Source organism: Pyxicephalus adspersus, chromosome Z (assembly GCF_032062135.1).
Source record: "Pyxicephalus adspersus chromosome Z, UCB_Pads_2.0, whole genome shotgun sequence".
NCBI lineage: Eukaryota > Metazoa > Chordata > Amphibia > Anura > Pyxicephalidae > Pyxicephalus > Pyxicephalus adspersus.
The window spans coordinates 46,820,623-46,844,714 of record NC_092871.1 but is presented as its reverse complement, the minus strand read 5'-3'; the positions used below and the strand labels follow the sequence as shown (position 1 = coordinate 46,844,714).

The following is a 24,092-nucleotide window of genomic DNA, read 5'->3' as shown; positions in this document are numbered from 1 at the left end:
GCCTGCACAGTTTGGCTTAGACAACCTCTCCTGCTGCTGCCACCCATGCCGCTTAAGGTAGTTGTTTTGCTCCCATGGCTAGTGTAACTGCCATAGGGATCCCTGCTGCTGCTGCTGCTGGCATACGGAAAGGCTGAGCACAAGTTCCTTACAAGCACTTCTTGGTAGTGATGCATTTTAGGTCCCCTGTATTAGGGAAAGATGAGTTGTTCTTTCTCAGGCTTGTAACGTGGATCAAGTAATGTAGCAATCCAATAGTCGTCAGTCTTTGTTTTTATGTGCTGTATAGGCGGATCTGTGGCTATGCACTCCTGCATGAAGGCTGTCATGTGGCTCAAAGTTCCCACAGCTGAGGGAATTCTGGACCCAGACTTCTGTGGGTTGAACAGCAGCACAGGGTCGTCGTCCTCCTCCTCCTCCTCTGCATGGTCTTGCCATCCATGGAACATGCCGCCTTGTGTTTGGGTGGATGGATGCCATGTACCCTCCATATTCTCCTCTGCCCCTTCCTTCCCCCTCCCATGCCTGCAATCTGCTTCTCATCCTCCTCCACCTCCTCCTCTTCCTGGATTTGTGGTACACTATGCTTAGTAGGCACGCATGTCCGAGATGATGTTGTAAACATCATCTCTTCCTGCAGCGTCTGCTCTGTGTCGTGTCCGAGCTCCACCATTATCTGTTCTAGCAGGCATATGATGGGGATGGTGCCACTGACACAGGCCTTATTTCTTCCAAAGGTGACAATACAGTGCACAAGTCCTCAATTTGCAGCCACTCTGCAGGGTAGAAGTAAGGTAATGTAGGTAAGCGTCTCAAACGAGCAAACTCTGCCACGTAATCCACTTTCTGTTGTTCAGTGAGCCGCTGCAGCATGTAAAAGGTGGAAGTCCAAGGAGTGGCCATATCACAAATTAACCTGTGCACCGGCAGATTGAGGTTTTGCTATAATTCCACCAATCTAGCACTGGCAGTGTACGACCGTCGGAAATGTGCTGACAACTTTCTGGCTTTCAGCAACAGTGGCTGGAGGCCTGGGTACTTTGCAAGGAAGTGTTGTACTATGAGGTTCATGATGTGGTCCCGGCAAGGTATGTGTGTGAGTTTCCCAGAATGCAGTGCTGCCAGCAGATTGGCCCCATTGTCACACACGACCTTGTCTGGCTGAAGTCCGTGCGTGGTTAGCCATATGTTCTCCTGCTCCTGCAGGGCACTTAGAATGGTTGTGCCCGTGTGGCTGAGGAAGCCCAGGCATCGCAACCCCAGGACTGCATGGCAACGTCTGACTTGTGCACCAAAATAACAAACTGCAGGTTGCTGCTGACCGGGAACAGATGCTGGTGAATTGGAGGTGCTGGGTCACCACGGCAAAGTGTCCTTGGAGGAAGAGGTTGAGGCAGACGAGTCATAGGAGGAGGAGGCAGTGGAGGTCAGGGAAGAGATTGCATGGCAATGTGCTCTGGGCAGAGCTAGGTATGCAGGCCTTCCTGCAGCTGCATCTTCCCCTGCTGCCACCAAAGTTATCCAGTGAACTGTGTAGGAAATATATCTTCGCAGATCGTGCTTGCTGCACCAACTGTCAGTTGTCAGGTGCACCTTGCCAGAGTGCTGCAGGGCCACGGACACATTGCTCTGCATGTGTTCATGCAAAGCAGGAACACATTTTTGTGCAAAATACTGCCGCTTGGGCATTACGTACTCTGGGTTTGCGCAGAGGAATGCGTAATGGAATGCATTAGAGTCCACCAGCTGCTAAGGGAAGAGCTCAAACACCATCAGCTGTGCTATTGTCGCAATGATTAGCTTTGTTTTGGGGTCATTTGGGCTATATTTCCTCTTGCGCTCCAGCATCTGGGGGACGGAATATTGGATACAGCTAATGCTAACCACAGAAATATTGGATGTTGGGTTAGAAGGTGTTGGGGATGGCAATGATGCCTTGTCTTGACTGCTAGCAATGTGACAAACACCAGCCACTCTGCGTTGGAGCTCCTTCCTAGCGCTGGTGGAGCCTGAAAATTGGAATGCTTGGCTACAACCCCCACTCAAATTGCTGGCAACAGCACCTTTGGTGGCAGAAGGGGGAAAGCCAGCAGAGGAAGATCTAGCAGCTTGAGCTTGCTTCTGGGGCAGAGGTCGACGCACAGAGCTCTGTGCTTTTCCCAGGTGTTTCCGCCAGGTTACCGGGTGGTGGCTTTTTAAATGTGTGCTCATGCAGGTTGTTCTAAGTTTGTTTGGGTTTTTGCCTCGTTTCAACTGCTGAGCACACAGTTTGCAGATGACCATAGTGTTGTCATCACTATGGACACTAAAAAATGCCCACACTGGCGAACATCGAACTGGGCCGAAAGATGTTTTGGAGCTGGTGCTCGTGGTGGCAGTCCGCGGTTGTTGAGGCACAGCTGTGGTGACAGCTGCCAATGATGAACGACTATGACTTACCTTACTGGTACGTGAAGACTGCAGGGTGTTGGCAGCTTTTAAACTTATCCTCCCTCTGCCCCTTTGAGGGCGCTCTACAACCTCCTCCTCCTGTTCTTCCTCCTCCTCCTCTTCCTGCCTGTAATGATCTCCTTGTTCACCAATGTGGGATCTGGCTGGCTTCTTGTTCTAGGGTCTGCAGTTAAAAACCAACCCATACTGCTTGCCACCCCTGACAAAGCTGCCCCTTCCTCTTTGGCTAGACATAGTTAAAATGTTTGTGTGGCTTCACACCTTGCAAGATACTTTTGTGGTAATATGCTTCAGAAAGTGTAAATTATTACATTATTATTGGGAGGCATTTCCACAACAAATGCAAGTGCGCTGTGTGTGTTGTATGCGGCACTTTCCTTTAGCGGTTATGCTTGTAATATGCAGCACAGTATACAAATGTGACGTCCGTCACTGCATCTGTCTGACTGTCTCTCGGTACAAGTGTGATGGTGTGCACGCCGTCTGGGTACCCTGGTTCTGGCTGCCTGTATGTAAAATACTGACTGACTACAGGACAAGAGCAATACAGTACAATATACAACTATCTATCTGACTAATAGTAAAACAATCTAACTATCAAACTGCAGCAATTTAATTTTATTAACACTGCCAGCAGCACAGAGAGGTTGTGTCTGCTAGCAGATCTCTGTCAGGAGTGGTGAATGCAGACAGGCCCTGGCCTTATATAGGCCAATGGCTGCCTGTGTGGCATGTGGTGACAGACAGCCAATCAGCTGCCTGCCACCACAAAGGTGGAGGAGAGAATCCCTGCTCTTATTGGAGGGCCCTAGGCATTATGGGGGAGGTCCCCAGGCACTGTGGGAGTGCCAAATTCGTGCCTGCGAACCACGTGTTTCTCGGGTTGGGTCTATCCGAATTCGAACGGCCATATTCAGGTTGACTATAAGGACGACCCGAATTCGAACACCAACACTATTTACAGTCCATAAAAAGCATTTTATTTTGTTTGGGCTAGAGAAAAAAATCTGCCAGGTTGAATTTCCCCAACCTCCTCTTATATGTGTCACCAAAAAACAAAATGAATCCTAGATAAAATTAATTCAAAAACAGACAGTGTGTGTGAATTCTCACTTATCCAGGTCCTGGAGTAGCTAATTGGATTTAGTCACATTCAGCTGGACATGTTCTTGTTTTTTGCTACCTAAACTCGAAATAAACTTGGTGGGTTGTGAGCTTCTATAATTAACAGGTATTCACAGCATACAGATTATAGCACAGGCTAACCTGTGTACATTCACTCTGCAGCAATGACAGGACCAGGACCTGTTATCTCTCCACCCTCAGAGGGCTCCACCTTCACCACTGGCAATATGGTGATTCTCTTTTGCCATTGAATGGCCATAAATGATGTCACCCCTCCGCATGCAGCTGGCTGAATGCATGCACCAAACAAGAAGAGCTTTAACAAAAAGCTACACATTGCATGTCTCTTTTGTCATATATTATGTCACTTTTATCTCATCCTTACTATAAAGCACCAGCGCCGCTCCCCTGCCCATGCGAGCAGCTCTCATTATGGGTGTGGCTGCTCTTCCAAATTTTATCAGCATTGCCCTACTCGCTGGCAAATCAGGAAATAGCCTATTAATCATCCTCAGCTATTTAGCTGGCTTAGACACAGCACTCAGTGGTCGTGCAATGTGTTTCCTTGCTACTGCCAGGCACCCTAGCTCTGCTGAGCTTTTTCCATTCACCTGCCTGTTCATTTATTGTTTCCTAGTCCAGCTCTGTGCTAATACCTTGTCGCCAAGTCTGTTGACCCCTGTGTCACATGTGCCCTTTGTCTTTATGTGTCTCATGCACTCCCCTGTGTCTTTAATGACCTTCGTGCCTCCCGTGACCCCCGTGTCACTAGCGTCTATTTTCTGGATTTTTGGTTCTTGACACTGGCTTTGTTTCTGACCTCTCTGGTCTGCTGCCTGCCTTGACCTTGGCTTTTTTGACTATTTTCCTGCCTGGTGATTCGGTATCACACACTGTTCTGCCCAATCTGGTGTGCCCAGCAGCAGCCTGCAGCACCAATATCCTCATCACTACAGGCTCTGGAAAAGACCAAAATGCTACTTAGATTCTACATCTTTGCCCTTCTCAGGGCTCACACCACTATTGTGAAAGCCATAAGGCCCCCAAAGGCCCTGTGTCTCCAAGGGCGACATACTACTGCTTGGTGACTTTTTGTTTTTTATGTTTAGGTCCTAATGGCATTAAGTCCTAATGGACGTTAGTAATATGATATGTGTTATTTCCACACAGGTAACTTGGTCACATTAATACATTTCCCTGGTATGGATCAAAGTTGTTTTTTGATGTCCAAAAATCCATTGGTTCCATTGGTATTGTGACATTTATTTTTGTTTAGCGTGCGGATACTTCATATAATATCAAACACAGACTTCATTGTTCAAATTTAAAAAAAATTTCAATTGGCTCTTTGTACTGCTTTCACACTCTAGCCCTGCTAAACTAGGCTGATATTAAGTCAAATCAAGGTATTTATATGGAAACTAGATTTATTGAAGATTTAATATGTTCACAGTGCCGCATTGTTATAGGTGCTTAGAGTTGAAGCTAAATTATTGTATTTTTAGGAGTATATTAAACCAAGGCACTGTTCTTAACATTGCACATGGAATAGAGCACTAAAATAAATTAAAAAAAATCTTTATTGTACTTAATAATAAAACATTCACATCAAGTAAACAGATGAGATAGAACAGCAAACTTGATTTATTGCAAACAAAAAAAACATTTTTTTACACAGGTTTAAAGTATAAAAATCTTTTGAGCTTTTGAATTTAGGTTGTAGTAAACTAATTGGAATTTGTAAAGGAATGCACAGTATCTCACTTTGTAATACCAGTAGGAGGACTGCTTTTACCAAAGGCTAAAAGTTATATATATATAATGTTTTTTTTTTTTCTGCAGGTACAGGGAATGTTTATTTCAATACACCTTTGTGCCTTTTCTTAGTACCTTTTTATAGTAATTTTGAAGCAAGTTACAGACAAGTTAATATTTAAAAAGTTTGTTAAAATCTGTTACAAGTTCACATGACCCAAACAAGATGACAGAAATTAGTTTATTATATCTCAATATTGTTTGGAGCGAAATGTGCAAACCGGTTTTGGTTCTTTGGTTTAAAAATGAGCAGGGAAGTAAATATATGAGAAATATCCTGATTTTTTCATATATAAAGAGAGTGTTTTTTTTAAGCCCTCTATGTGGTCCAATGTACAATGAAGAAAAAATGTATTCAAGGACATTGAGTTATTCCTTGATTATTGATGTATTCAAGGACATTGAGTTATTCCTTGATAATTATCCATTATTATTGAGTTAAATATTTGATAATGGCCTTGTATATATAACTTTTCTGCAAGCTTTCAAACACTTAAAAAGTCAAAAAAGCTCCAGGCTTTCTCTCATTTAGGAAGAGAGAATTTTTTTTTCTGACAAAAGTTTTTTAACTGCACAGTACTACTGTCTTATCCCAATAGTACGAAAAGGGAAAAATCAGAACATTATCTTTTAATTTTTCAGCAAGATATTTAGGTGTAATAAAATAATAAATACTACATTTATTATGGAGGGTTTGTGAAATTCTTATTAATTTTTGAGCTAGCAAATATGTATATTCAAACTACTTTAGCATGAAAAAATGCTGCAATCTATTTAATAACAATTGTGAATACTATGAAATATCAAATATGTGAAAAGGCTATTGAGAAATAGAGGTCGGTCGGAATTTACAAAATTTTTAAAAACTTTTATGTTTTCAGAATATGATAGCCAAATAAGTTGTAAAAACAGTAGGTATCTGAAACCAAGATGATTACTATTCAGGATGGAAAATTTGAAAAGTCATGTACACATTTACCTAGCCGACAACATGTTTTTGATTAGCATAACCTTTATTTTATGTGGCGTGTTATCCAACAGATTTTTTTTATTACTTATCCAGATACAAAATGATAGATACAGTGTGGCCAATTTAGTCTTTTTAATGAACCCTGGTAATATATTAGGGTTTTAAAAAGCTCATTCAGAAGAATCCATTTGAGACACAGCTTCACAGCTGCAGCAAATATAGGTTTGTGTTTTGGTATGAGATATAGTCATAACTCTGCAACCAATTTTGTGAATTTAGTGACCATATATTCTTCATGATCCTATGTTTTGTTTTTTGCCTACAAATGTGTAGATTTGTTTTCACCAGTAATACAATATTTATTTAGTTGTTAAGATCAGTTTCACTCAATAAAAATTTTGCATGGTATTTATGGAGACGATTGTTTTGGGCAAAAGAATTTTAGTTATAAACTAACTCTAACCATTGATTTACCAGCTGAATGCTTAAACTGGTTTAAAACTCTTATTCTAGTTCTAAATACAAACTTTTTTTAAGAATATGTCCAGGTTAAACATGTTTTTAAGAATGAGTTAGTAACCAATTTACCACCTCTGCCCCTTCAATCACTGTCTCAATTGCTGTAGTTTTCTCAAAATATTAATGCTTTCTCTAATCTAAAACTTAATGCTGTTGCATGGTACAGCTAAGCTGTACTTTTGGCTCTATGACAGTGAGAAATGCAACTCAATTGCTTAAGCACTGTACCGTTTGTATGCCCTGTTCTCTCCCTGGCCAATTACAGAATCCAGGGTTCCCTGTGGCTGGCCAAAGAAAGAAAGTGCACCAGTGAATGAGAGACACAGTACCAAATGAACATCAGCACTAACTTGATAGGGATTTAGAGAAAACTGTAGCAATGGGGTCAGTGAATAAAAAGTCACAGTAGAGTTATTAATTCTTTTTTTTTAAAAAAAAAGGGTTGAGCACATTCAATTTGAGAAGGTGCCTTGGCAAAAAAAACAAGTATTTCACCTCATCCGCAGTATCTAAATTAAGCAAATAGGAAGTAAAGATAAAATTATCGTGATACTTTCTTATTAGCCTAGAAGATAGACAGATGTGTTTACATGGTCTAGTGGTTGCAAGAAAGTATTGGTTAGGTTGATGGAACAGCCACAAAAGGTTCTGGCCAGAGGTTGGAACTGTAGTTGCGCGACTTGGACTTGAGTCCATTTTAAGTCACCTAATGAATGACTAGCAACTCCACTCGGGGTTTCCCCCAGCGACTTGCAACTCAACTCATGACATGCTTTCTCTGCTGACAGCTGCAGGGGAACAGGGAGGAAGGCAAGTGAGGATTCTTGTTACACAGCCTTCCCCCCCCACCTTTCTTGCATTTTAACTTTTCTTTTCTGACAGCTAAAGGCTGCCTTCCTCCCTTCCCCCTTCAGCTGTCAGAGAAGAAATCTATAGACTTAGAATGTGATCTTGTGCTCAAGAACAGGATCAGAGCTCGGTTACTAAATGGGGACAAATGGGGATGAATGAAGTGACTTTACTTGGGACTCGACTTGGAAGAATTCTTGGTGACTTGAGACTTGACTTGGGACTTGGTGTCAATGACTTGGGGCTCGACTTGGACTTGAAGGGACGACTTAGTCCAATCTTTGGTTCTATCCACTGTGGGTCAACAATATGATTAAAAATATTTTTTTATTATGTAGTAAATTCTTAAAAAGAAAAAGGAGATCTGCAATGTGATAATTAAACTCTAAACAAAAAATCTGTAGTAGTAACTGCAGCTGGTAAAATAATTTTTTTAGTTACAGAACATGCACTGGGTTATATTTTCGACCACTGACTACTCATGTGAAGCTTGATTTAGTGCCTTCGTTCATCATTTTCTCTAATCTTATTTAGGCCTTATTTGTTATCCATTCAGAAAAGAGTCAAATTCAAGCAATTGGTGTCCCTTTTTTTTTATTTGTTTAGTGAGTTGCACTGAAGTTCCAGTACAGTACTGGTTAAGTAAACTCTCGTCATACTGGGAAATGCAAGAACCAGTTTAGTATGCACATTCACCAACCTTGGTTTTACCTCCAGGCACAAGAAAGCACATGAGAGAGAAAAAAATAAAACATTTCTTCAGCAATACTTTTAAAACAAACAACATAAGTTAGCACCACAATCAGCATCAGATAACAATTTTGGAATAATTACAAACACATATAGATGGAGTGATACGTTTAAAAATGCTACATGGGACAACTACCACAATACAGTTCATTTGTTTCCTTGAGGTTTTTTTTATTTTTTTACGGCATATCTGCAAAGTTCATGGATACAAAAGAAGCATGCATTATATCTCATGTAGTAGTTTGTGTGGGATACGTCTGACAGTAACTAGTGTTGGTTTGGCCACAGCAGAGCACTGCCACTGATGGAAAATATATATGAAACAAATAGCACCACAGGAAAATAAACATAGCACCTATATCTGACAAGATATATCCCATTACATGCAACCTCCTGCTTTGTGACAAGGTAGGAGGTAAAAAAAAAGAAGAGGTTTTGACGCTGTACAATAATTATCCACTTAACGGGCTGTATTGTACCTTGTCACAAGTACATTTAATTGGGATAATCGTGAGGAAATAAGCTAATTCAAGAAATAGTATGTAAGTTCTTTGATCAGTGTTGCTAGAATATGGGTCAACTGTTTAGCCTAATAAGCCTTAGAGGGAAAGGCATACACCTTGAACAAGTTAAAAAATATTTTCATAAAACCTTAATTAAACATTTTAAACAACATTTTATCTTGCCCAAAGGAAAACAGACAAAAATAGCACAATTACATAGTGGTTTGTGTTATTTATTTGTAAGTTGCGTGTTTTGGGGATTTTTTTTTGTTAAAACTACAGCATTGCACATTAAAAGTCTACTATTTAACAAGACAAAAAAATTATTTTGCATAGAGTGTAATTTTCTGACAAACAATTTTCTGAAGAATCTTGGACTGAAACTATTTTAAAATAGTACCACATTATTGTGGATTAAAATCTGTATTCATTAAAATGTACATGTTTTCATGAGTTTGCCAGTTTTTGCCCATTATAAACCTGGCATAAAACCAGGCCACATGCATGATTTAAAGCTGGGTAATGCAAATTAATTTTACTTTTTAACCTTCAAAAACAAACAAAATAATTATTATAATATACAATACAAATAATTACATACAAAAATATAAGCACCTTTAATACAAAGGGACAAGGCAGGCACAGTGACATCTGCATTCATTAGGAAGACCAACTTTATAAATTTTAAAAATTGAGTGGTAAAAAAAATATCAATCCCTCCAAACTGTTGCCTGGTGGGATTATGTTTTTCAAGCATTTCTGTCACTTGTAGTGATATTCTTCTTTCTTTACATATGTCTTAGAGACCATTCAAGTGGTTTGTGCATGGGGAGGACATAATTTCTGGTGATATTCATGTGCTTCTTCTGATTGCCACGTGATGCTGTTTAGGTCATGTGATACGAGGCAGTAGATGCGGATTTTTTTTTTATTTCCCTAATATATTTATGGTCCACGTATAACTTTTCGCCTCTGGTAAAATTTGGGGGGTTAACTCTTCACCTTTGCAGTTTAAGAATGTGCAAGTGAAGACGTGAAAAAATGGTGATGAGGTTTCAAGGTTGTTCATTTGGAAAATGGCATTCTGGTTTGCTATTTGCCTCTTCTCTTGAAAAATAAAAAAATGTATTTATGTATTTTTACATTTTTGGAAGATAATTTTAGCCTAGGAAACATACTGGTCCCACTTCAAAGCCGAATTTTTGTGTTGGGTCTCCAAAGTCATTGAACATAAGGTCCACTATAGGAGCTTGCTCAACTTTGGGTGTATTGAGTTCCAGGATGGTTTTCTGGTAGCCCTTCTTTGACTAGAAAAAGAGAGAGAAAAGAGAAAGCAAAACAAATACCTTTTTGTAGCTTTGTACTAAATTACCCTAATATAATTGTTTTTTAAACTTGTATAACTTTAAAAATCCAGCAAAAACCCAGAGCAAGCACTAAATTTGTATGTTGCGGTTTTACCTGTCTTTTTTTCTGGCCTGGTGATTTTGGCACACTTTCTGCTTAAAAAACTTACATAAAGGTGTCACTTGTAGTCTGTATTTGGGAGCCCATGTGGCATGGGGATAATGTAAAACCCAGTTAGAAGGCAGTGCACTCTAACAGGAAGTGCCAAAAATCAGCCTTTATGTCAATATCACTGTCACATATATATTCTTGCTTGGGTCCACAGGGTTTTGGCACACAACATTTTTTACCTGAAACATCACTTTTCAACAACTTATTGATCAGAAACTCATAATCATATAGTCATTACTGGTAATCTAACTATCTCAAATTAACAAAAAAGTGTATCTATATAATCTATATCCCAGAAATTAAACTAATACCTAAAACTAAATCTTACCTAGAAAGAAGTGTAATGATTTTAGCTCTTTATCAGCCAAATGTTGCTTAAGGATGTTATACTTATCTTTTTGTTATTTTTAAATGGTATTTTTTGAGGGGTACTTTTTGTAATTGTTTTTTAATGCTGTTGTGAGATCAATAATTGTATACTGTTATTTTTTTATTTAACTTTTTCCATGTTTTTTTCTTCTTTTGTGAAAAATAAAATAGGCTTATTATTAAAATATTTATTCTGTGTCCATGTTCATGTTTTTCAAATTTCAGTAAAGTAATAATGTTCCTGCAGACATGCTTATGTGTTAGTAATGTAAATGCCTTTGTGGAAGTATCTGGTTGTGTCAGTCAAGGGTTTAAGTTGTTGCTGCAGAAATGTTACTGTTTCGACTGCACAATTGTGTTTTAATTTCTATTTTTGTAAATGTGTACATAATTTTGTAGTATTACAAGTCAATAAATTTGTTTTGGTAATGAATGTTGTGTGTGTTAAAAACAGGGTAGCTGACTTCTGAGGGGAAAAAAATATAATTTTAACACTAACAGAAACCATTATCATGTCAAAAAATGTTATCAGCTGGGTTGATTCTAGTATATTTTTTTATTTCTACATTTTAAAAGTTGTAATACTGCCATAACTGTAATAGTTTAAATACTGCAGGCCTTACTCCCCATCTTAACTCCCTGTTCATTTTTTTTTTTGAGGAAAAAAAAACGGACAATGGGCAACATTACTACAACAATATAAAGTATGGAAAAGGCTGGAATAACACAAAAATAAAATGTACCCACTCCCTTATCAGAAGCTGATCTGAGACTAAGACATTGATCTAAGACATGAAAATACATTTTTCATAAGCATATTGTGGTATTTCTAGCCCAGGTGGGACCTCCTTTTTTCCACTATGCTGAATATGGATAAACATCCATACTGGATAAAAGTACTGTACCCGGCTTCTTCTCTAAGAAAACACTCTCCACTCTGTATTAGTTTGCTATTGATAAAATATTTTCCTCTCTTCCCATGTCAAAACCAATAATCCTTCTGGTGTTTCTTACAGCAGTCTGGCAGACTAAAAGCTGTGCACCAATCAATAGATTTCTGTACTACTGCAAGCCCGACTGAATGAAGATAGAGACATCTCATCAGAATTAACTCTGTGTCAGTGAAACACACAGACCAATTGCACTGACGAGTCCTGATGCTGCTTTATTAATCTAAGATGAATTGCATTAAAGACCAATAATGTTCAGTCCCTGACACTACTCTAAATTGTACATCAAGATGAGAAAATCTTTCATCTCAGCAATGGAAGTCTCTTAGTCACTTACTGCACAGCCGTCCATGATGGCTACGATGTAAGGGTTGTTGTCATAAGACATCTCTTCATCATTTGATCCCAAGAAGCGGATGGCCTTGTCGTAGCTGTCTACTGTGGCATCATGCCAAGCCGCAGACTGGTAGCAGTTGTAGGAAATATTCTGCCTGGCAGAGGCACTGAGCAACCTCAGGAATGTCATCTGTACAACACCAATGGGGTTTCCATCCGAATCCACATAGGAAAGCTGTGAAAACAAAAATCACATAGAAATCTACACTGTTTTCTGGGGGAGTGATGTGACCTTTGCTGTCATCAAAAAATAGGTGGACATCCCAGCTTTATGGCATAAAAAGTATAAGGCATATATGTTTATATAGATATGTAATTTGTATGATGAATGTTGTTATGCAGCCATATGGCACAGATTGTGGGAGATCTTCAGAGTTTTTGCAAGACTTTTCAAATTTTGTGCAGGTAGATTTCTTCTGTGTAAGCACTTTGGCTTTAGTGTACTGTTCTGGCTTTTGTCCTTACATTTTTAGGTCACTGTATATTGAGTATTACCTGACCCCCATTGCCTGCTCTGTCACGAGAGTAGAATTCAATCCATAATATTTCCCTGCAAACTTCATGCTAACCTCCACCTCAGAATGCTAGCCTGTATGTTATCAATCACTTACTCGTCTGGGTCTACATGGACGTTTTTTAAAAACACATGTAACATACAACAAATATGAATGGGTACTAAATCAAAACATCCAGTACAGGTGTATCAACCTTTAAACATTTGCATTTTGTGTAAAAAAAGAAAAAATACAAACCTTAAAAAGCTGGGCCCCTGCGTGAGACACATGACTGACTGAGATAAAAGGCATGCAAGAAGTGGACACAGCTGGCAACATATGTACTCAAGAATTATATCACCTCTGCAATGGAATTCTGTCTTTCTGTTTGTGCCAACCAGACCAACCAGTTAGACATAGGGAAATATCTTGGAGAAACCGATTGGTTATTGAGGTCATAACTGATAGGTCATATTTCAGATGAATGAGATTTGTGTGCAAGCTTCACAAATTCCTGCCATTGTTACCTGAAGAAAGCAAATTTTGGTAAAGGGACATGTCAATATTATCTGCAACAACCAAGGCTTCCCTTTCAGTTCCCTTAAATTTCTGTGGCACAATTTTAGGAATCGGGTGATAGCAGTATCTAGCCTTTGAAGAAAAACTTATGCAGTAATGGTTTACACATAGTTGGAAGATGGTGGATGAAAGGTCCATTTACTATATAAACATGCATGCTTGATTCACATTAACAAGATATCCTGTGTTGGCCTGCAGTGCACATTTATTTACCATGGAAACACCCCTTATGTTGGCAAAGCTTGTTCAAAGTACTGCTCTACCTGCTTCTCCCAGTTTGGCCAAATAATTTTTCTAAAGTGCATATAGTAAAATGTTTACTTTCTCTTTTATACAAGTTAAAGACTGGTGGTGCCTTGCACATTGACATTCTAACGATTTATATGGTATCTTATTAGAGGCTTCTAAAGGAAGGAAAATGTGTACAATTGTAAGTGACCTCTGGTGATTGCATGGGGAAAACACTATTCTGTCCCAGAATTCCATGCTGTGACACGAGAGTTTGCACAGGGGTTGTCAGCTGCCTCTTTAAATTAAACATGTTCCACAGTACCTGCAGTTAATTTAGCTTCAGTCTCTGAGGCAGAGAAGCACAGGGAGATTCAGGATAAAGTAGGCTTATAAGGAAATCGTTCAATAGCAAAGAGATTGACATGAAAAAAGCTGGCTTGAAAGACACTGTGAAGTTAAGACACAGAGAGCCACTGATTCCAGCAAGAGAGGCAGGGGAGAGCTGGAAAGTTTTGTACTTCAAAGCAGCCACCCTAAGCTGAGAAGAGTACCTATGATATGAGAAACAGAAAAGGGAGGACCAGAGCTGTGCTCATCATTTCTTCATGACTGCTAAACCAGACTGAGCTTTTACATGGCAGATATCTCCTCTCTAGCTTATTGCAATAAATACATAATGATGTCACTCAAAAGCCACACAAAAGAACAAAGCACTCTCCCAGCTATATGTAGCTTGCTCAGGAATAGTCAGTTATAATGCATGGAAGCATCTCCTGTTAAACATAGCATGGTTGTTTAGAAACATTTATTGCAGGTAAAATATCTCTCATCTTTTCTAAAAAAAAGTTTCTCTTTGCAGCAAACTTTAACTTAATAGCCAGCTTCCCCTCTAATTTCTTGTTTGACACTATTTATACATTGCACTGGCTGAAATTGTGAGAAGTGTCCTGCAGAGGAAAGGATCTCAGCAGCCCAAACTAGCTGGAATGGAAGCCAGCTCTGGCTTGTGTCAAACAGATTGCTTTAGGAGCAGAAGGCAACTTGTATGAAAACTCAACGGGACCACACCAATGTTATTTTGAAAAAGGTGTATAAACGCCAAAGGCTTTTACACTGCTAGAATGGGAAAATCAATAGGTGCATTTACTAAGCATTGCCTATTATGATCTGCTAATAAGGATATAAAGGCAAACATGGATTTCCAGTGGTGAAGATTTTAGAATACAATACTGGTGTGCATTGCCATGAAGAGCTCATAGGTACCATATATATTTTCCAAGTGGGAATTTTCATGTAAGGCAACTATTGCAAGAATGGCACCACATCTTTATCGATCATATTGAGACTTGTGCCATAATGTACATACCCAGAGGAAACAAGTGTTTTAAGGTGGACATTTGGCATGAGGATTTTTTTTATAACAACTGTGTGTCCAGATAGATAGTAAATAGAATATTAATAATGTATGATAATAGAGCCCAAGTTACTGTTGCATTCTTAATACACTGTAAAGCTAATTAAGAAACATAATTAATGAGCGTCTGTTCTACAAGAAAACATAAAAAAGCAATATCAAAGGCTGTATACAGAAATTTTACTTCCTTTATCTGTGTTGTAAGTGTCTATATTACCAAGTATGAATAGTGTGTACAGGACTCAATTACACAAACAGCAGTTTTGTTTTCTGTACAGAATATTGTATTGTGCTATAAGGCTTTATGACGTATAGGAGCTTGATGTGTTACTGTAGTTATTTAAATAAAATCGACCTTAACACAATTAAAAGTATCTGAACTATTTTTGGCAATGTGGCATACTGCAATGTACAGCACATTTACATCTGTGCGTTGTAGTGCACCCTCTTCACTCATCTCAAATGTCTGAGATGTCAAATCTGGCAACTAAGTGCACAATTAGGAAACTGTAATATCAAAGTTCTTTACAGAGGGCTTCAAACTGTCCTTATGATGAGCAAGGAAAGTTGGAATGTGTTTTGGTGTTAGGGTATGCATACACATTAGATTTCTGTCATTGAAAACATTCTTTCTTAATAGTTTCAAGTGACAGGAGAACGAATGAGCACTGTACACACAGCACTGTTCATTTCAATGGCAATAGGAAGGATGACCTGCTTGGTCCTTTATTTAGATTCCTCCTGAGATGCAAGTGCATTGGATAAATAAGGTAGAAATACTGGGAAATGTGGAAATGCCATTTTATGGACAGGTGGCTGATTGTATCAATGTTTTTGACCATCTCACTCAGTAACTTGGGATCCATTTGTAAAAATAGGAATTGTCTCTGTTTTCGTGCTGTATTTGATTTAAGGACACCTTTCAGTTGTAGGAAAAGTCTGGGTAAAAAAAAATCAGTCACTGTTGGAATATCAGATAAAAATTCAACTTTCCTTTCCAGGTCCACCTTAAATTATATTTCCTGGTAATCCAGAAACACTATTTCCCCATGACTAGTGTTAGTAAGGCATGCAAAGTGGTTTGGCCATAAACGAAGCAGAATCCGTGCTCTGGTTCGAGACTGAAGGCCAGGTTAGCCACTTACCATGGACCCTCGCTTGTAATGGCTATACCATGTACCAGGCACCTCTTTGGGCCAACGAGCCAATTTGTTCTGTAAAATATGACATGGGTTACAGAACTGAAAGTCTAAATCTTACCAGTTTACCACGCTTGAATTCACTGAACCAGGAACCCGGGGTCTCTTTGGGCCAGGAGGTAAGTCTAGCCTGAATTGTGAAAGTGAAAGGATATGAGGAAATAAAGGGTTATATTTAATTACAGCTGAACACCAAAACCACACATTCACACAAGCCACAGCAATCAAACATTGGCAAGGATACGCCAGTTCATAATAAATCAATATATTGCTTTACAACTTCTTTAAAAAGTTGTCAACTCTATATTCTTATATTTGTGTCTAATTTGTCAATGCTTTATGCAAAAAGGATGTTGATATATAATCAGCAGCAGGATACTGTGAGAAAATAATAAAATTGGCAAAACACAAAACTTTGTCAATATAGCTAACCTTGTGAACTCCTGGGGCTGTTTTTAATTAACATCCCAACTTAATGAGAGTTGGGATGAACTTTTGTAACCCCATTTTACTGTAGACCTGTCCTGGATGTGTATTAAGAGAAATAGGCATTCTCAAAAAAACTGCACCGAAAGCAGCTTTGGGTGCTGACACTGTGAATTCATCATGTACAGTGCAGAACTAACAATTTCGAACTGTGAGGACTCACATGATCTGTCCATATCCTGGAGCAACAGCTGCTGGAAGTGAGGGATAAGGTAACTATAGCTGTTCTTTAATATCCCCCTAGGCAAAAATGTAAACATAACCCTTACAGCTAAAGTGTCAATATTTATTTTATCCAGAGTTTAGCTTTAGAATATATTGATTTTCATTAAGCTTATTATGTCTTTGTGCCTGCAGAGTCTTAAAAAACAATGTCCATCTTGACATATCATACTTTCTAGTTTGTAGATTTCATAAAGAGCACAAAAAATCAAGCAAGCAGCAGATCTGCACTGCATAAGGGCATAGAAAAATGGCCAAACTTGTTTAAATTAACCTCTATCTACTATACTGTGTGCTGTGCAAAGACTGTTTTGAAAGTCCAACATGAGATCAAGGAGAACAGACCAGACTAACAGATGACCATGTCAGCTTCTCTATTGTGGATTAGAAACAGGAAAGGCCTGAATATTATAAAAACATTGCTAGTTTGACAAATCTGGATTTTACCTATGGTATGCAAATGGATAAACCCTAATGCAAAGGTGACCATTGAATGTAAATATACATTAAAAAATGACTATGGTCTCCTTCTTGGTCTGCCAGTACTCCTCATTCATAAACAGCTGGCTGCTTGCATTAAACATCAATAAAGATCCATAAGGCTAATAAATAAATGTAATGGCTGCCGGGAGAAATCTGACACAGACAAAGCTATTGAAATAATAATCCTGTGGACAGTGATGTATAAAACAGGACATTGTCCCAAGTTTTTTGGTTTCAGCTATCACAGTGATTGTTTACCTGCTGCAAAGATTGCTGAAAGGGCAGAGTCAAATATGGTGAGATTGTAACATCAATTGAAAGTGTTTTGTTATATATTGCAGGCAATTTACTATAGATGAGTTTATATATATACTACAGATTAAAGGATGTCTCTGGCCTAAATACTGGTGAATTCAATTGGAATTTTTTTTAGTAAAATATCAATTAAATTTTCTTTTTTACCCCCCAAAAAAACAGTGAGAATAATAGATGCCAAACCACATTTTCACAGGATTTGTGAGTAATTTAAAGAGTCAGTTTACCTTAAAGTGCTTTTAAAGTTTCTGCCAGGATTGCACAATCCGGCTATGCCCTAATCCCAACTGCATTTCAGCCCAACTGGAAGTTTTAGGTGTTTTAGCTAAGTTATTTCCATAAGCTATATTAAATAAAAATCTACATAATTCTTATGGCCACAGAAAGTGCACAGCCCTAAAAACTCATAAGAAATAGCTCATATAATCCACAAAAGATATACAAAACTGTCAGGAGGGTTTAATTTCCCAGCAGTAGTGGGTGAAGTAACCCTCAAAAATTGCTTTCTGTTTTTTCAAGCTTAAAAAACAAAACAAAATCCCTGGTTACTTGTTATTAAATCAGAAGTTCACGTTTCTTACTTTCATTGGAGGCTCGGTAGCTTGCTTTTAGGAACAAAAGGTGCAGATTTATTTTCTTCACACATACATGTATTATGTCATAGCCTTTGTTAGTGTGTCATCTCTGGCAAATTAATAAAATATTTACCAGTCATTATAAATTGTTTCATCTACTTTGAATTTATGACATTGTTTTAGGTAGCAGCACTGTTAGGCCTCATTGACTGAGTCCTTAACAGATAATTTGACCATCAGGTCTTGAAGTCTGCATAGAGTGCCAGACTAGATAACCTTTGTTTTTATGAGCTAGTGTGAGGGGTCTTTAGTGGATTTTCCTAGCTATTGTTACTGATGGAGAGGACCTTGAAGTGTTGAGCAATAATAACATGTGCTTTACCTGTCCTCTTTTGGTGATTGCTTTGATCAGGTCCAGGCAATCAATAGCTTACCTGTGAAGTGTCTAGGGACAGGAGTCAATTAATTAGGTGATCTTAAAATACTGGACTCTTTGCCTTCCTTCCCTTGTTAAGCCTTGCTGGTGCCAGACATCTCAAGAATTGCTAATGTAACATTCAAAGAAAGTCTAGTGCACTTACTCCTTCAGATTTTTTGTCTGGAAAAATGCATGATTCTCCTCCTGCTGTAAAGTTGCAGTAAACTTTAAATGAGTCTCGGGAGCAGCCTTGGTTGGGATCAATCCAATATTCACCTACAACAAAGAAAAGAAGAGAAAAGAGAGAGCTTGTCAGCATTGCCTCCTATGTTGTCCATTAGCAGCCATTTTTTTTATTATGTATAGCCTTTTTACAATAGCCTTCAATCTCATTGTTTTTACTGTTTTATACAGGCAGAATCGGTAAGTAATGTGTATAAGATGGCCTGTACCTGTTGTCCTGAAGAAAATATTCCATTAGAAATTATTGAATCAGGGAAAGGCTAATTCAACAATTTTCTACCTTTCTGAATATTTGCAGGTGGAAGCCAGTTCTGTGCATATTTACACAATTTGAAATTTTGCAATTTTGCCAGGTTGGGAAGTAAGTTTAGTTGTCATTTGAGTCAGCAAAATTTAAGGACCCCTCCAGATATCTGCAGTGTTTTACTACAACTTTTGCATGCCTTTTGAGAAAATGTGTTCAGCAATGGTAGCCTAAATATTTCTATGATAGGTTTCATATCAGTAGTATTGACTTCAAAAGTAAAAAAAAAACTACTATTTTACTTTTAAAGTGACTTCAAATGCATAATGCACTATCCATATTGTTTATGCTCATTAACTGTGTATTTATCACTCTAATTTAACTCACCATCAGGAAAATCGGGGTGACATAGCTGTAGGTCTTTGCAGGTCCTGGCAGGATTACCCTGAGTACCCAATGGGTGTTTCATCTGTTCGATTTCCAGTTTTAGGGAATTTAGAGAGCCAAATATTTCCTCCATGCCCTCAGCATAGTCCATGTAATTTGTCTCTGTATTTCCTTCATCTACCACTTGGCTGGCATCAATATTTCTTTTAGTTCTCTTTGATGACTGAACAGGAAGTGGCTGTATAACTTCTCCTGGGGGGCCCTGAAATAAATTTTGGGATGTTACATATCACTAAAATGCATGAACAACATCACCAACAATTATTAACATCATATGTTCTGCCTATAACTTTTGCAGATTAAAATACACAAGCATACTACTTACTGGAGGCCCTGGAGGGCCAGGAATACCCATCTCACCCTTTGGACCAGTTGGGCCCTGGAAAAGAAGACAGCATTACAAGGGCTGTAAATGTAAATTGGGGGTTTAAACACTGACAGTATGTAACAACTGACAAAGAAGCAGTTTCAGTTAAACAAAGAGCCATAATGTTCTACTTACTGATGACCCTTTAGCACCTTTTGGCCCAGGACCACCCTGCAATGGAAGTCACAACTTATAACTACCACAACAAATACAATGGTTTCCTTACAATGTAATAAAGAAATATTAAGAAACTGGTAATATAAATTTATATTAAGTAAACATACCGGCAATCCTGGAGGACCAGGAGGACCCACAGGCCCAGATGAGCCAGCAATACCCTGGAAGAGAGAGGTGTATATGGTAAGGAAGATTATACTGATAATGCCAATATTAGTTAAATGAATTTATTCAAATCTGGACATAAAGAGAAATGATTCACTACCTGATCTCCTTTGGGTCCTTGGGAACCCTGAGGACCTGGTAGACCGCGGTCTCCTTTTTCACCTTGTTCTCCTGGAGGTCCAATGAGACCAATCAAACCAGGATGACCCTAGTATATATAGGAAATGATTGGTTAACAGGCAATTATGGTCTTCCTATTTCTTAAACAGTCAACAAACAGACAGGAGTTTAAAAGCCATCAAGTCAACAGATGCCACTCTACTGTTATTCATATCATAAAACATAGATGTTCTGTAGTTCACAGTGATAGTTAGGAACAATGCTACAACTGATCATAATCTGTACAAGAAGAATGCACAGAATTGTATGAGCTCACAAGATGTCTGGCAGGTACATTTTTGTACATATCAAACAATAAATGGTAAATTTAATAGATCAAATAATAAAAGTTCTTTGTTAGGATTTGCACATATTTAAAGATCACAGGACATCCATTGGCATGCCAAAACCAGCCAACTTTGGCATATATGCAGTGCAGTGCCCAAATTTGACAATACATTTTGAGTCTGTAGCTAGATTTTGTGGTCAGAAAATAACACCTCTCGTTTAGCCTGTAGCACCTGTCTTAAAATAGATCTAGTCTTACTTTGTTGAGCACTCCTCCACCAAAACAGTCTTCATGCTACTCATAAAGGGGGACATAATACATTTTGGATTGTTTTTCCACAGTTGTGACACTTCAGTCCATGTTATGGGCTCGTAAAGCAAATTTAATGCAATCACTAAAATCTAATGTAATCTTTAAAAGTTTAATGTAACTTGGGACAACAATGCTCTGTCCTTGCCTCCTAACTGCATTGTCACACTATCAGATGCATGTCTAGTAGAGACTGTAAAGCTGCGTACACACCTGCAATTTTTCTCGTTGGAAAGGATCTTTCACGATCCTTTCCAACGAGAAAAGACTGCAAGATGCATGAACGATGCTGTACATACAGCACCGTTCATGCTCTATGGAGAGGGGAGGGGGAGAGCGACGGAGCGGCACCCTGCTGCGCGCTCTCCCCTTCCCTTTCATTAGGATCGGTCGTCGTCCATCGTCCATGGATCCGCCAGGACGGTCGTCGGACGATGGACGACGACCGACTGTACACACGGCAGATTTTCGCCCGATAATTGGCCGATACCGATTATCGGGCGAGAAAAATTTGCCGTGTGTACGCAGCTTAAGTGACTGGGTTAAAAAAAATATTTGTGCTTCATGTTCTTCGTTGTTCTGGCTATCATCTTTAGAAAGCCTGACCTGAGCAATGACATTCAGCCCCATCTAGAATCATCATGCATAAGTAGATAGAAACTTGATAACAAAAGGTATGACTGGACCACCAGTCCAGTCATGTAATCCTAGTGCCCTTCTGTGATCCTTGGTCCTCTTCCTGGACTGCAATCTTTAAATATTCACTGACTTAGAACCCAGCCATCCATTTGCTTGCTTGAACCAAACAGCATTCGAAAATATACTGGACTGAAGACCACATTGTTCATAGTGCAGCTTCACAGGGTCCAGATCCCTTAATCTACATCTTTTGGTGGAGCAGTGATTATATTATCATTGTGCTTGCTTACTTTATGGTCACCGCAGCCCCCAAAATAGCACTCTCCAACATGCACTGGTTATTTCTGTCAGGTGACAAAAGTAGGACTTACCTTTTCACCCTTTGAACCCGAATCTCCTTTCAAGCCTGGCAAACCTGGAGGGCCCTAAAAAGAAAATTAGATAGTTATTCAATAGTTAGCTCTAACAAAACCTTTTCAAGCCTTTCCAGAGTCAGATACTTCTATTGGTGTCAAGGACAGATAGAATTTTGCTGGTAGTTCTAGAGAAGGCTTCTATAGAAACCCAGGGGTAGGTTTACCTGAATTTATCCATGGATGCCATATTTAAAAAAAAATCACCCTAAGGATCAACTATGGTAGTATATAAAAAAGTTACAAAATGTATGAACTAATAAAAGTAATCGGGTTTAACGTTGAGTGTTTGAATTGGGTCTCCCTCACCACTTCATGGGTAATGTTTTGACTTTTGCCTCTTGAATGCTGAATAAGAAGATAAACTTACTTTATTCTCCACAGGTTTCCTACACTTCATATGATTGGTTCGCCCTTCCCCAGACTCCTTGGAAGGTTCATTGTCTGGCCGGTAACAGCTTTGACATCACCCAATACAATGCAGGACCAGCAGACCTGCAATGTAGGGGAGGACCTGCCCAGATTCAGGAGCACTTGGCAGCAAAGGAGAGCACTGGCTGCTTTGAAAGGGAGTAATAATTTTATCTTATAATCTACCTTCTTGATAAAATGAACACCTATCCCTTGAAGTGGGGTGGAAGACTCACTGTAAAGAAAACAAATCGTTTTTCCCCAGAGTTCAATTCTAGGATTAATAAGTATGTACAATCTGTGTGGGCAGTGACTCTGTCGTTAGTGGGGGGAAGAATCACTCTTGTATTGGCAATCATTGTGAGGAAGGATCCCTCTTGCATTGGAGGTCAGTGGAATGAAAAATTGTAATCAGTGAATTTTTTTCTTACTGGAATGATTATAAAAATTACATTTACCTTAAAAAATCATTTAAAGATCCTACATTTTTGCATTAAATTAAATAAAAAAATTACACACTTTAGAAAAAAAATGTCATGTCATGGAGTGATTAGTGAGAATTGAGGGATATATTATAAAGGTGACTGTTTACCATCGGACCAGGTAGGCCATCAGGACCAGTTGCTCCTGGCAGACCTTGTTCACCCTGTTAGAAAAGAGGATTATATTTTTTAGAACTTGACTTTTAGTGCCTCTTGTAGAAAGCATGTGACATCAATGAAAAGGAGTACTTACCACAGGTCCAGGAATACCTCTTAGACCTTCAGGTCCAGGTTTACCTGGTGGGCCTTGAGGACCAACAGGACCTGTCTTGCCAGGAGGACCTTCTAAGCCTGATTCACCCTAGTTTGTAAGAAAATATTTTTTAGCACATGATAAAAACACATCAACCAACATCATCAAAAGAGCCCAACCTACTTTAGCACCCTTTTCTCCTTGTCGTCCTTCTGGACCTGCTGGACCAGGTGGGCCCTAAAAGAAAAGATCATTAAAAGGCAACTTAATGCAAATACCTAGATAAACATTTAAAGCCATACATACAAAATGTTTTATGAGCTAAAGTATTTGTAAATTATTATTTATTTTTGTGATCCAACCAACCCTCAGGGTTTTATTGGGTTAGGTGCTTTATGGCTGTCTTAAATGAGAACACTTTCCAAAGTATTAAACTCTGCATAATCTGTGCATTTTCCCCACCACCTGCCTTATGTGGACTACTACTGATCAACAATAATTGGTATACCCAACCTTAGGATTCCCACTTTCACTGCAAGTCTTATTTTAACTTCCAGTCAAAGTGTGTAAACTTGGCATAGAACAAATGTGGAAAAATGCTGAACAGAAAGAAAACAATGTAATTACTTTTACAGAACTGCATATGTTAACTAAAGAGTGTACCTGAGTAATCATTATAGAACAAAGAATTAAATAAATGCTTTCCCTATATTATCTGTCTGGTCCACTTGTTTTCTCAGAAGTAAGTTTAACAATGGCCATTACTGGACTTTTAGATACTTACTCTTTTTCCAGGTGGGCCAGATGGACCAGGCTCCCCAGTAGGTCCTGGTGATCCCTAATAGACAAAACAGGTTGTTACC

General features: G+C 38.8%; 1 protein-coding gene across 1 annotated transcript in view; it reads right to left on the bottom strand.

Annotated features, from left to right (window-relative positions):
- Positions 1-5,197: 5,197 nt before the first annotated feature.
- Positions 5,198-24,092, bottom strand: part of COL5A1 (collagen type V alpha 1 chain) — a 120,831-nt gene continuing 101,936 nt past the window's right edge. The window contains exons 51-64 of the mRNA XM_072431525.1: positions 24,014-24,067; positions 23,413-23,466; positions 23,230-23,337; positions 23,087-23,140; positions 22,042-22,095; positions 20,375-20,482; positions 20,217-20,270; positions 20,068-20,103; positions 19,891-19,944; positions 19,506-19,767; positions 18,795-18,907; positions 16,194-16,262; positions 12,157-12,390; positions 5,198-10,289 (exon numbers count right to left, since the gene is read on the bottom strand). Of these exons, the coding sequence (XP_072287626.1) occupies positions 10,143-10,289; positions 12,157-12,390; positions 16,194-16,262; positions 18,795-18,907; positions 19,506-19,767; positions 19,891-19,944; positions 20,068-20,103; positions 20,217-20,270; positions 20,375-20,482; positions 22,042-22,095; positions 23,087-23,140; positions 23,230-23,337; positions 23,413-23,466; positions 24,014-24,067 (1,401 nt within the window). The 3' untranslated portion in view covers positions 5,198-10,142. The remainder of the gene's footprint in view (positions 10,290-12,156; positions 12,391-16,193; positions 16,263-18,794; positions 18,908-19,505; positions 19,768-19,890; positions 19,945-20,067; positions 20,104-20,216; positions 20,271-20,374; positions 20,483-22,041; positions 22,096-23,086; positions 23,141-23,229; positions 23,338-23,412; positions 23,467-24,013; positions 24,068-24,092) is intronic.